Source organism: Protomyctophum bolini (assembly GCF_963924005.1).
Source record: "Protomyctophum bolini genome assembly, chromosome: 1".
NCBI classification, from domain to species: domain Eukaryota; kingdom Metazoa; phylum Chordata; class Actinopteri; order Myctophiformes; family Myctophidae; genus Protomyctophum; species Protomyctophum bolini.
The window spans coordinates 31,558,271-31,572,760 of record NC_137862.1 but is presented as its reverse complement, the minus strand read 5'-3'; the positions used below and the strand labels follow the sequence as shown (position 1 = coordinate 31,572,760).

At 42.0% G+C, this 14,490-nt stretch overlaps 1 protein-coding gene across 1 annotated transcript; it reads left to right on the top strand.

Moving 5' to 3' along the window:
• Positions 1–12,863: 12,863 nt before the first annotated feature.
• On the top strand, positions 12,864–13,934 carry LOC308320037 (kelch domain-containing protein 3-like; the record flags this gene model as incomplete). The annotated part of the gene is made up of 1 exon (XM_080770337.1): positions 12,864–13,934. The coding sequence occupies one exon, from the start codon at positions 12,864–12,866 to the stop codon at positions 13,932–13,934; it is 1,071 nt and encodes a 356-aa protein (XP_080626463.1).
• Between the last annotated feature and the right edge of the window lie 556 nt (positions 13,935–14,490).

Genomic DNA, 14,490 nt, shown 5'->3' with positions numbered 1-14,490 from the left:
GCTTCCCTGGAGCAGGCACGGAGGATCTGTGTGTGTTGTTGTGATCCTTGTCTATCTATCTATCTTTAGAAACATTCATATTTTAACCGTGAGATAATATGGAGTTACTATTTGAGCTTAGAAACATGGTAAACATGGTAAACCTGCAAAAATATATAAGAGAACAGAATTTTACATTCAATGTCAACGCTAGGGGGTGCAGTTTCCTTCCACTGGAAGCCTTAAAGTGGCACCCCTGGCATCAACATGTACCGGTAGACGTCATGAGGGTGAAACCATGAGGGAACAATAGTGTGAGGGAACATATAGACATGCTCTTGCTCGTCTCGGGATACTGAAATATTCCATGTGCTGCTGGTGGTGCTTGTCAATGCAATGCATCCCTTTTTACAGTAACAACCTTGATAAGCATCCACCATGCAGAGCTCTTCACTGTAGCTGAAACATGGAATGAACTGGAACACTGCTTACTCTTGGGTTTTAATGATTCGTTTTCTGCCAATAAAACTGGGCATTGCACTCATTCTGTATAATTTCATTCCTTGAATCACATTTCAGTATTGATTTAGTAGTGATTTGTCTGAGTTACACCTCACATTCAGTTCGGAGTTGCTCCTAATTAAATACTCATATTGTACCACACCACTGCCCTCTGTGTATTGGGTCTGCACTTGGGTCCACTTGCTCCTCTTAACCGTGCGTTCTCAGTGACTGCTGAGAGCCGAGTTGTTGATGGAATGTCCACCAACAAATAAAACTGACCCTGACATGGAATTGTGCATGAACCAACCCCAGACACTGTTGTGTCAGGTGGGTCAAAGATGGACCCACCCGACACAACACAATAGTGGTGGTCCCCAGGTAGCTCTTAATCAGGATGGGGGTCTCAGGGTCAAAATCAGTTGAAAACCCCAGTTGCTTATAATGTTTTTTCTCTCTCTTTACTTTTGCTGTTTTCGCCATAATAGAACTTAATTTGTAATTTATGTGTTTTACATTCTATTCTTGCTTTTGTGGACTATAGACTGTGAATTATTGACATAAATGTGTTGTTTTAATGGGATGAATTAGTCAATAGATGACTCAAAACACCATCAATATTCAATGTTCAATGCATGCTCTGTGTCGTGTTCTCATTAGAAAAAAACAACTAGGAGCTGAACCATTCTGTTGCACAACATTCATTCAGTTATCCCCTGGGTGAGTGTCATTGGCTTCCATTCAAATAATGACCTAGCATGAAATCTGGCTGGCTAAAGTAATGATTAGTTTATTGAACACAGGATGTTGTTTGCCGAACTAATAGAAAATGCAAAAAGCTCACGTTTGATACGGGCAATACATAGACAAAGGGGTTTGTGCATGTGCGTGCGTGCATGCGCGTGTGACACTCAATTATGTTAATTACTCACAGTTTTTTTTTTCTTTCTTTTTTTACCTGCTGTGTTAGTAATCGTTAGAGTGCTTGTTCAATAGCAGGTCCCCCCCCTCTGGCCTCTCTAGTCATTATTTTAGTAAAACAATTAGCCAATCATGGCAGGGAGAATACATATTTCTAGTTCTGTGTCTGCTCACTTCTTTGTTAAAGATAAAGATAAAGAAAACTTTATTGTCCATTCAATTTACATAAAATGTGAATTTGTCAGTTGCAATTCTTTGTCTCCAATGATGTGAGCTTGTTTTTATCTCCAACTGAGAGATTCCAAAACCAGGACACGATGTTAAAAGTGAGAACACTATCAGTGAGTGATCTATATAGACAATGGTCAGTTGTTTCATTGCTTCCAATGTCCAGTTCTCTCTCCCGATAGGATAAATAGGTATCCTGACCTGGACATAGACGTCTGTTCACTGTAAGGCTGGAGAGACCTCTGTTACTGAAAAGAAGAAGAGAAGAAAAACACTCTATCAATGATTACAATCACCATAGAGGTATTTAACAACAATACGTACAGTATGTTGAGTATGTAAAAGTGCCATAGTGTTGTACTTTTTCTGTTTTGTATGTGTCTATGGAGACCCCCGGTGTGGTTATAATATTCAAATATGTCTTCCCTGTGTATTTTTGGTTTGCTCCTTAAAGCTGAATGCCAGTGAATGTTAGTTGACCCAGCAAGAATAAAAACACTTAGATGCACGTGCACACAGGCACGCACACGCTCTCTCTCTCTCTCTCTCTCTGCCGGTGTCTCTTCCTGGTTTTTAGACAGCTGGTGTATGGAAATTAAGCTCCACCCACGTGGCAGAATGCCGCTGGGGCAAGCTTTTCCAGGAATCTGGCCGCCACGCGTGGGTGGATCTTCATTTCCATCCACCAGCTGTCTAAAAACCCTGCAGACAGCGGCTTTTGGTCGCGCATGGAATCCTAGGTGTGCTTACACCCAGTCAGTGTTGGGCAGACAGTTGCGGCAGTTTTCCGCTCAGAGCCGGCGTCTCTTCCGGGTTTTTAGACAGCTGGAAAATGAAGTTTGGACGCGGCTTCCATTTGCCGCGGAGGAGAGCGTGTCCGGGAATCTGACCCGTTCCACTGCGCACTCTCATTCGCACGCACGCACACACGCACTCAGGCACATACTGAGGGACATTAATTTAGTAAAACTAGACCCTATTCCAAACCTTTTCACAGGCAGATCGAGTGACCTTGATGTAGATGGTTGAATTAATATCTCTAAAACACATAATGTGGATTTTAGTCTCAAGGGCTTAGATGTTTAGTACAAAGTGTGTTCTAGGTGGAACATAAAAATGTATGGAATCCTTATATTGCATGAAGGTGCCATGTTATTAAGTGCTTTATAAACAAATACAAGTGCTTTGAAATCTATTCCAAAATATACCGGTAACCAATGTAACGTATTTGTTAAAATTATCGCTGCGGCATTCTGGATTATCTGTAATCTTTTGTATAGATTTTTTGGGTCGTCCTGTTAAAAGGGAGTTGAAATAATCTAGCCGGCTTGTGATAAAAGCATGTACTGTACAAGTACTACTAAAAGATGTACTCAAAAATGTATTCAAAAGCCCATGACTAAACTAGGCTAAATCAGAATTATACTGGGAATTATACTCCCTCTTATATGAACTCTATTGATTTGAGAGGGTAATACACTTTATTTTAAAGTTGTCTTTTTTATTTTATTTTTGTTTGAGGTCAACATATTTCCATTTTCCTCTAGGAAGTTTAAATGCTAAATGACCCAGGCTATCTCCAGAGAGCATGTGCAGTATGTCTAACACAGAGGCATGTATACAGACTACAGAGTACATTGTTCAATGTCAGCCGTGCCGCTGTGTTGCTTTATGAGTAATGGAGCACTGAGAGAACGCATGGAGGGGTAACCAGGGGAGAACGCATGGAGGGGTAACCAGGGGAGCTCTGTTTTCACAACAACCAGGGAACAAATGTCACCTGTCCTTGGGCTGTTTTAGCTTCGGTACCGTGGCTGCATGCGCTCAAGTGTTATGCATGCATGCGTGCAAGTGTGCACATTTCTGTACTCTTCACGCGTGTACACTTTCAGAGTTATAGACCAGAGTGTCGCAGTCCTGCCCCCTCGAGAGACCCCCGTTCATTTTCCTCATAGACTTTTCAGAAAGTATTTATTTAAAGAAGTTTACGCCGCGGACAAAGCCAACTCTTGTCGTGACAAATCATGACAATAAACACAATGTTTTGGGCCAAACAAAGAATTAGAAAGTTAAAAAAAAACGGCAGGTTACAACACTTTTTTTGTTGTTTTTCTTCTTAGTAATTATTTGTTTGGTCCAAAATATTGTGTTTGTTGTCATGATTTGTCACGACTCCAGTTGGCTTCGTACGACGCTTAAAAGGTCTTTTTGAATTGTCTATGGGAAAAATGCATTGGGATTCATTTCCTGGGCCTGGCGTCGTCATGAAAGGGGGCAGCACTGCAACGCTCTATAAAGGTTCATCTTTTGGTTCACAAACTTTTAGCACGTGACCCAAAAGAGAAAAATATGTTTGCCCAGGACCCAAACTAGTGAAAATGGCATGGTGAGCTTGTAGATCGGCTATTATTTTAATTACTTCTTAAACATTAGTTTTTTAGTTCATGCATGGAATTCATTGGATTTGGTACAGTAGCAGTGGGCTTAGCTGTGATTGCTCTACTTTCCTTGGGACATAATGCTGTGCATACGAATGTCCAAACAGACAGACCAAACCTGTTTAGGCACCTTTGGTGCCATACCTCAAGAAATATAATATTATGGTGATACATTTAGGCCTGACACAATTATTCATGGCATTATTTGGCATAATCATAACCATGTTGAATCTATAGTGGTGTAAAAAATAATCAATTCAGCAATGCATCACGACTTTGCAGCAATGCAGCAATGTGACATAATCGATAATCAAAGCGTATATATATTTATACATTTTATTACACGGCTTGGTTGAATGCTTGATCTCTTTATCCCTTGCATAATATAATTATATATATAATATATACAGTATTATAGTTATATTTTGCAAATTATAGGCCTATGTCTATATAATGTAATTAAAAATGAAATGTTATTCAGTATATCTGACTGCTTGTATTGACTGATGACAAATTTGTACTGCTGTGCAGTAATATAGAAAAGTGTGATGCATTGCAAATACAATGCATCATAGAAACGAATCGTTACCTTGTGAATTGTAATTAAATTGTGAGGGCAATGCCAATGCACACCTCTGTGAATCTTCGTAAAGTTTTCAAAAACATAAATTATAATGTAAGTTAGTTGTCATATCAGCCCTGTGGAAGTTTTACTTTCGAATCCTAAAAGCCAAACGGAAATGTATTTTTTATTCGATCACCCCGAACCTGCATGAACACATAAATACCCATCCACCTCAATTAATGGTTTCTCAGATATACAGATCCCAAACCCATATGGACTACTTATTAATCATATTACAACCGGGATGTACAAGCTCACAGCGCGTCACTTCGTGCCACTTATTGTAGCCTACCAGCTTGTACATCTGCTATTTATTTTGTTAAGTGTGAGAACTGCTGATTTAGAAGGCATTTTGTAGAATCAGGTCTTAATGGGCTAATCAATAATGTCAGCACAGCTGTGAAACTCTCAATTCTGTGAACCACACCTGGAAAACCAGCTCCAATCTCACGGGGACAAAATGTCTCTTACGCTTGTTTGGGGTTGACAGAAGAGGAGGAAATGATGAAACAAGATATACATTTTATCCACAACCTGGAAGTCTTTATTTAGCCACCATCTGTGGGAAAACCTCTGATGGAGCTGCTTCCTACTCCAGAGAGAGAGAGACCAACACTGTAAAATCCTCAGTGTTAATTTTACTCTGAGAGTGTACAGAACGTGCACATTTGTATGCACATTTCTGTACTCTTCACGCGTGTACACTCTCAGAGTTACAGACATCTAAAGGTTCATCTTTGCCATCTTTTGCATAGCCAAAGTGCAGTAGCTACACAAAATACATCAAACTAATAATTAGTGATTTTGCACTAATAGTATCTAGAGCGTTGCAGTCCCCTCAAAGCATGATAATACGAAGACTGATTTTACCTTTGAGTAAAATGAATAAATGTAGTTACAGTACTGCACTTTGGCGTTAACATTAACAGCAGATGGACAGTGACTCTCAGGTCTTGTGGCATCATTATCAGTCTTGTGGTGATAATGAGAGGAACATGAATGGAATTGATGGTTAAGCAGCACATATCTTAGCATCAATAAAATACAATAACAAATATAATTTAAATAATCACTGTGGATGAAAAGGTTATTTGGGGTGACCTGAGGATTTTTAGAGGATACATCTCGGCTTTGACATTTTGCCATTGTATTAGCCTCCATTTATTTTGTTTTCAACAATTATTTTATTGATGTGTTTGTATGCTATAGGTCGAAAAGATCCACTAATCCTTCAGCTTCAACATTTTCCTTGAGTATTTTCAGATCGGTGTATTCATGGTTCTGTGATGATAAACTGGTCAGGTTGTCAGGCAGCAAAGCAACCATGAACCGTACATACAGTTATATGTTCACCAAACAAGTGCCTCTGCCTGACATTAAGGCCAAATTGACTCAACCTTTTAAAAGTATTAAGCAAAAGGCCATGAAGGTGATGATATCTGGAACTTAAAAAAATGTAAATGCACTGATGGCAAATTGCTCTACGATATCTGTGTCACAGAGGACACAAACTCAGTAAACATGGCGGGGGACTAATCATTAACTCGACTAAAGACTAAGAATTTCTGGCTTTACTGAATACCTGGTAATTTTCTTTTAGATAAAATGTATAAAAACTTGCTATGGGACACACAGCAGCAGGCTTTCCCACAAACTTTGACAGAAGTTGGCACAGAATTCAACATCCATGACCTTTGTGCTGAAGCATATGAAGCGGCATGCACTCTCTCTGTTGATACAATACATTCTCATTGAACCACAAGACCAGGTGAGATCTGAGGAGGAAGCACTGTTGATTTCGTAGCCTAAAACTGTGACAAAAATATTTCACTTTTTCACTGACAAAAATAAAATAAATAAATACATTTCAGATGACAAAATTATGACTAAAACTAAATCAAAATGTCCTGTCAAAATCAACTCTGCTCTCAATGGTCTTCAATCCCTGAATAAAAGGTAAAAATTAATTGCAAGACACAGGGAAATGAACACAAGTTCTGCTGAACCATGCAGCTGCAGGTCATGCATTATTAATTTACCTTTCCATCTGAGAATGAACACGGTTCATGATCTCGTCTCTTCATCATCATAACCTTTATTTCAACTCAGAGTACAGTTGAGGGGCAGGCCCTCATTTTTTTTCCATTTATTTTTATCCCACGTTTTGTTTTTCACCCAGTGTGAATTGTCTAACTATTCCTTTTTTTGGGGGGGTGCTACTGAGGAGAGCAGCGGCCTGACCTCATGTTTCCTTCATGCATGAGGATTCCAAGCCGCTTCAGTTTCCTTGGTTGGACGTACTGTAGAAGGAACACGTTATTCCAACCAGGTTCTTTCCCCTCCATCAGGCGCCGGCTGGCCAGGGGAGGCAGTATAATAATAATAATAGTAATAATAATGGATTGCATTTTATAGCGCTGTTCTATGCACTACATACTTACTCAAAGCGCTTTACAATGGTCCATTCATTCATACTTTACATTGGGAACAGTGAACAGTTGACACCAGCGTCCTCACTTCCCACATTCACACACCAATGGTGGCAACCACTGGAGGCAAGATGGGGTTCAGTGTCTTGCCCAAGGACACTTCGACATGTGAGCAGGTGGAGCCGGGATTCAAACTGCCGACCCATATAGATCTGCTCTACCTCCTCCTCTACCTCCTGAGCCACAGCCCAGAGATAGGGCCTGGTATAGAGACCAGGATATTGTCAATGTAGCCGAGATACAACATAATAATCAACAGAAATTACCACATGGAAAACTTACATAATACTTGGTCGAGTGGAGTCCCGCAATGTTTGTAGATCAAGTATTTTCCTGCTGAGGTTTTCCCCAGATTACCGATGCTGGGGTTTAACCATATATAACCACAAAATAATGCAATAGCCTACTTTTAGAAAAATTGCTGATCTCACAATTCTTTCCTTTCTCTTTATTTCTCTAATTTAATTTAGATTTTGATTGACATTATTATTATACAATATTTGGATGCCAGTGGTATCGTGATTAAAACTACTGGGCCAATAGCCCAGTATAGTCTGTGTGCGTGCGTGCGCACCATTATGGAAGTCAAAACCTTTTGTGCTATATGGCTGCAGGTATAGAGAAGATGAGTCACTCTGGGGAGCTCAGCTCACACTATACTGTCCTGTACATTTCTGGATAAATAAATGTACAGTATACTACTATACTGTCTGCCTGTGCAAGTGCTATTCAGAGTGGAACATTCATGTGCATGGTGATTATACTAATACACATGTCAGAATAACATTCATCTGATCCACCATAATCAAAAGGATAACGCAAAACAAACTGACAGCTTGTTTACAAATTAAAGTTCCCCATGGGGTCGGAAAACAGTCAGGCGAAAAAAGCAACAAACAACACAGACACAAACTATTACTGGTAAAACTGCGATGGTACAAATGAAATGGGAGACCTAAATTTAAATCAACATCATTGAGAATGAACAGATTCATCCTCACAACAGCATATCAGGACATGTTCCCGCAATAAATAAGAGCTATTGTTAGGCAGATGATAATAGCTAGAGCTATTGCTCACTCATCCATTGTCATCGTCATGCCTTTCATCTCTGCAACGCTGTCTTCCTCATAGATTTAACCATTTTGTTGCGACACATGGAATACGGTTGTACTGTAATTGCCACTTATGTAAGCGATGCTGCCTGAATTAGCCATGCAGCATCCTGTAAGCTAAATCAGGGAGTACCGCTCAGAAACACCCCCCATGGGTAGGAGAGAGGGCCCAAAGCAATGAATCTTGTCAGAGAGAGAGAGAGACGTTGTAAGCTTGTAGATCGGCTAATTTCAGCATGCAAGCCATGCGTCAAAAGGCGATGACTAATAAAACTAAATCAAATCAACACTGTACTAGCTCAGCCCCCCATCGTTTTATTTCCCCGTGTTACGAACATTTTAATTACAATGACAACTCCTTGTCCCGATCTGTATTAGCAATCAATAGGCGACGGCCCCAACCGGTCAATGTTGAATACATTACACTTGATCACTCCTGCAGTGGCTTTCTGCATGGATTAACCACGTGTGTGCACGGCCACTCATTTCCTGGCTGTGTCAACAGTGAAGCCTGTGAATAAACACAGCTCTGTGGACCAACGTTTTTCAAACAGTGGGTCCAATTTGTATGGGACGTGAGTAAAATATCTCCTTTTTCATTCCCCCCCCCATTTTTTAATATATAAAGATTTCAATTCAAAACAATTTAAAAAAATCTATTTGAACTTCCTTCCAAATATGTAATAATAATACTAAAAACTTTATTTGTAGGCCTATAACACATTTCATGACATGAAATGCAGCAGAAATGCTTTACAGAGCAATAAAGTTATAAAGAAAAGCAAAGACATAAAATTGTCGAGAGTGTAGGAGTAGGTCTTGAGCTGTGCTTTAAAAATGTCTATACAGGCGGTCTGTCGGAGGTATAGTGGGAGTTGGTTCCACTTGGCCCGTAGAAGAAAGCTGCTGGCCAAGCGGAGGATGTTAGTTAGTTGCATTTATTGTCCACAATGTGAAAATGTGTCTCCGGTGTCATAAACAACAGTAACAACACTTACACACAATTATCTTCATGGCCAAAAGCAGGACAACAGTGACAAATACATTACATAACTGTGAACTGAGTGGTGCAACTCCCCTCTCCCCCCCCCCCCCCCCCCCCTCCTCTCTCTCTCTCTCTCTCTCTCTCTCTCTCTCTCTCTCTCTCTCTCTCTCTCTCTCATTCATTAGCAGGCAACAGTGCAGCACTGTCTCTCTCTCTCTCCGTTTCTGGCACAACAGCGCCCCTACTGGTACTCCTCATACTGGCGCTCACATAGGTGAACGTGCACGGACATTGCTGTTCCTTGGAGTGGTTGCACCACTCAAAAACAAATCTAACGAGACATGGTCTCATTTAGTGCCTTAATTATTATTTGGTCTTCTCTGCTCCATTATCCTCCTTCATTCAGTGCAGAGAGATATACACAATGCTCTGCTCGCCTCGCCTTTTCGGTCTGCCGTGCGTGTGTTAGTTGAATCCCACAGGAGAAACCCTGATGTGTTCTGAACATGCATTCTTTGCTCGCTTCTATCTTGTCAACAACAACTGGGAGCTAGGCGGCAAGCCTCTAGCGATGTCATACTGTACGTGTTATACATCCTAAGTGTAGTTTGAACAAAATGCATTGCTGTTTTGAGTTTGTAAAATCTGACCCACCAAAACTGTCTCTTTAAAGAAGGTATAAGATCAGTGTGGCATATTTGAGTGTTCATAATTGTGCTTTTTCTTTGTTCTGATCAACTTGACCCAGTTACATCATGCCCTCTATCTCCCCCTTTCCCATCGCTCACAATTGTTTTTGCTTTTTTATAATCAATAATTTACCTAGGCCTTTTCATCTTGGTTTGATGTCGTTTCAAGTAAACTGAATCACTTTCTTACAGCCTTCGTTCTTCATGGATTTAAAACAGGAATCATGTCTAATATACAAGGGTATGTCCACAACTGTTATACTTTTAAGGAAATTATAGGAAAAAAGAACCATGTTGAAATGGATCCGACGTAGTTATTTTAGTCGCACACTCTTTTGTAATCTTATCTAATCTTGCACCAAGTCTCTGTACGTCGTCTGTAATGCACGTAACTCGAGAACTGTTCACCTCACCACAGGTTTTCCAGAACCGCTGCAAAAAGTCCAGGGGCGGCCTTAAGGATCGGGAGGCCCCGTTCATGACGTCATCATTTTAATAAGTAAAAACATTTTTTGTCAGTGTGTATTATCGTACTTCAAAGCATGAACACAGCCAAGTAGAAAATACACAAAAGCAGCTTGCTTGCTTGATTAAACAATTTTTTACTTTAAGATTGAGTTTCAGTTAAAACACTCTGGGAAGAGGATTTGGGAGAGGATATTTCAGAATCATCCATCTGTGCAAAGCACAGATTTATACAGTTTAAAATTGTACATTGTGCACATTTCAAAATCTATAAAGATGTGGTTACGATCTGTGACAGATGTCATCAAGCGCCGGCAAGCCATGCGCATATATTCTGGTCCTGTCCTGTTCTGCAGCCCTGGGTGGGAATATTTGAGTCACTATCTAAAGTGGTAGGGAGACTAATTGAGCCTAATGCGATCACTGCACTATTTGGGGTAATTTTCCCTCCAATATTGCTCTCGTCCTTGGAGGCAACTTTTATAGCCTCCGTTACCCAACCAGCTAGACGTTTGATATTGCTTAGGTGGAAATTTCCCACACCCCCATCACACACTATGTGGATAAAGGATATACTTACAGTAACTATGTCAAATTGGAAAGAATCAGATGCTTGCTAGGTGGCTCCCTATTATAAACATTTTAATGAGCTGAGACTCCGCAACACACCAGACTCCCGGGTATTTCGGACTAATTGTCATTTTTGATGCGGTGGCATGTCAGATGGCGGATCGACTAATATTCATATAACAAACACTGTGTGTGTGTGTGTGTGTGTGTGTGTGTGTGTGTGTGTGTGTGTGTGTGTGTGTGTGTGTGTGTGTGTGTGTGTGTGTGTGTGTGTGTGTGTGTGTGTGTGTGTGTGTGTGTGTGTGTGTGTGCACGCGAATATGAGGCACACAGACTGGCCCTGGCCTTTTACCACTCTGTAAAAAGTGTCCTCTCTTCAGATCATACATGGGCAACTGGCGGCCCGGGGGCCACATGCGCCCCCCACCTTCACTTAATGTGGCCCTCAGCTTAATATCAGAATACTGATATAATATTAGTTTCATGCTGTTACAATTCCACAACATGCAAACATGACCCGCTTTAACTACTTCAGTCTAAATTAGTAGCTCAATGCTCAACACAAGTTTAATTAAAGGCATTTGAAATTACATTAATAAATGCTATTACAAAAATAGTAGCCTGGGCACCATTTCATTTCGGTATGAGCCGGATGATATGCCTACGTCACGTTGTATGCAGCTTCCCAAACAGGATGTACCCAAAATAATCCCCCCTCCCCCGCGATCAAAATGTTAGTTCCCCCCCGACTTTACTCGCCAGTTGCCATTGTGCCGCAATCTCTAAAAAGCACACTCACATTTATATTTATTTTGTATTTTAAAATTCAACGAAACTAAAGTACGCCGCATCAGAAGCATATTAATTGGTAGGAACTAACATTTTGATCGCGGGAGAGGGGGGATTATTTTGGGTACATCCTGTTTGGGAAGCTGTCTACAACGTGACGTAGGCATATCATCCGGTCCCGGACTTTTGGAACAGAGACCAGGCTTTCCTCCGAGGCGGTGGAAAGCCTGGTGATGCGAGGTTACAAAAATAGTAAAAAATAATTCAAGATTTCAATTCGAATATAGACAAAATAGCAGATCTACAAGCTTCGCGACACGTTTTGAGATCTGCTATCTGCTATTTTTGCTATGACAGCATTGTGCCCCTCTGGAGTGAGTGGAAATATAGTGGCCCTCTCCATCGTCAAAGTTGCTCACCCCTGCTTCAGACCATGAATGCAACATTTACTATGTTGTCTGACAGTATTGTATGCAACATTGAAGATCATGAGTTATTTGACCTGACACAATTCATGCTTGGAAGGACAGGTGTGTCACACACTGACAAATAAACCAAAATGTGACACAAATGGACATTCTGGAAAAATGTAAGGTCGCAAACGCTTCATAAAATCAGTGTGTCACAGCAGACAGTAAGCATGCTCATATCACAGAATGTAGAGAGAGACAAGTAGTGCAATGCATCACTCCACACTTCTCGCTCTGACAATAAATTGGCCTTAACGATGCTTTCTGACCATAGACTGTAACTAATATGGACGAGGGCAACCGTCAGATTTGTTTCTGCAGAAGCGTTTTGAAGGCAAACACCGTGGCCAAACATGGCAAACAACATGGACATCCGAACTGACGCTGGCAGCATGAGATGAACAGACACTGTTTTTTCCTGATTGGTCCAACCGGCTTCGCGGATTGGCCAAGCTTCATGTGATGTCTGTGCCCATGTGCCAATACCAACGGTGGCGGGAACGACTGGAGTTCATCAGGCGATCCAGTTTCCATCTGTTGTGTTGATCGTGTGTGAAATGCTCTGCCAGAACAGTGCATGTGAATTGGATTAAAGTGAAATGCTGTGCTGGACAGTGCACGTGAACGGACTAAAGATCATCTATCTCGCTGCTGTGGCAGTGGGACATCGGGTGTACTCGTTTGGAGGGTACTGCAGCGGGGAGTCGGCCATGTACCACATGGGTCAGATTGATGTGCACGTCTTCAACACAGTGTCATTGCACTGGGTGGAGCTGCCCCCAGTCACCACCGGAAGAGGAGAACGCCACCTCGAGGTTCCCTCCAGGCGTCACAGCCACACAGCCGTGTTGATAGAAGATATCATCTATATCTGGGGGGGGTTCAAGTACACGACTAAGCAGTACTGCAATGTCCTTTATGCGTTTGAGGTCGACACCCACAGGTGGTTCAAGCCCGAGGTTTCAGGGGCTGTTCCGGAGTCGAGGCGCGACCACTCGGCTTGCATCTTGGGGAAGGTCATGTATATCTTTGGAGGATTCAACGATCTGACCGGGTGGACTAATGACATCTACAGGTTGCACACCACCACGATGGCCTGGTCTTTAATTAACACTGGGGGTACTCCGGCACCTATTTCGGAATGCCACTCTTCCACCATCATCCGGTCAAAGATGTTTGTATTCGGGGGCCAAGGGGACCAGTTTGAGTACAACAACAACATAAGCGTGTTTGACACCAAGACCAACTGTTGGCTGAGCACGCCCTACGCACAAATTCTCCCAGAAGGACGCCGGTGTCATTCAGCCTTTGAATACAATGAAGAGCTGTATGTGTTTGGTGGTCACCACTTGAACCGCTTCTTTAGCGACCTGTGGAAGTTCTGCCCAGAGACCTTCTCTTGGACGAAGGTCGAGCCCAAAGGCAAGAGCCCATGGGGGATGTCCAGCATGTGCTGTTGCACGGTGGGGGATCGCGTCATCTTCTTCGGAGGATACAAACACAGCCATGCCCCCTCCGACCTGTACATCCTAGACCTAAGTCCTAGTCTGAAGACGTTATGTAAGCTAGCGGTTACCGAGTACAGTCTGGAGCAATCAGGACTCCCGCACGACATCAGGTGGGAACTGGCGTCCATGACCACCGACGGCACAGAGCAGGCGACCACGTAATATCGGCAGAGAACAAAGTTCCAGGAAATGGAACAAAAGAAAAGATGAGATCCCCCCCCCTTAAACGACTCCTTTCATTCAGATGAGAAAGAACACAGAGCACAGGAATGTTCTCACACATCACACATGAGAACAGAATAAGTGTTACTACCAGCCCAACTGCACCGGACTGACGGAGATCCTGGTGGCCAGTTACGTTAGAGGATGTGAGGAAACTGTTTGTAAAGGAGAACCTGGCGAGGGAGAAGAAAATCATTGCAAAGGTGGAGACCTTTGTGTTTTTTTAAATGCGTCTTATTTTTTTACAGCATGGATCGATGGAGGCAAGCTGTGTAGTTTGCTTACCTATAATTTCTCCTATAGCCCAGGTCATAGGCCACTGACAAGTGCTCTCCGGGCATCTCGGTCCTGGGCCGGTTTCTGCAGCCGTCCCCATGTGTGGTCAGATCTTCATCTAGGTCACGCCTGATGCAGATGCAGTTTTGCAAAGAGTATGGCCAATTTGTGCCCAGAGTCTGGGAGGATTTCTTCTACAAGGTGTGGTCTTGTTCGCTGC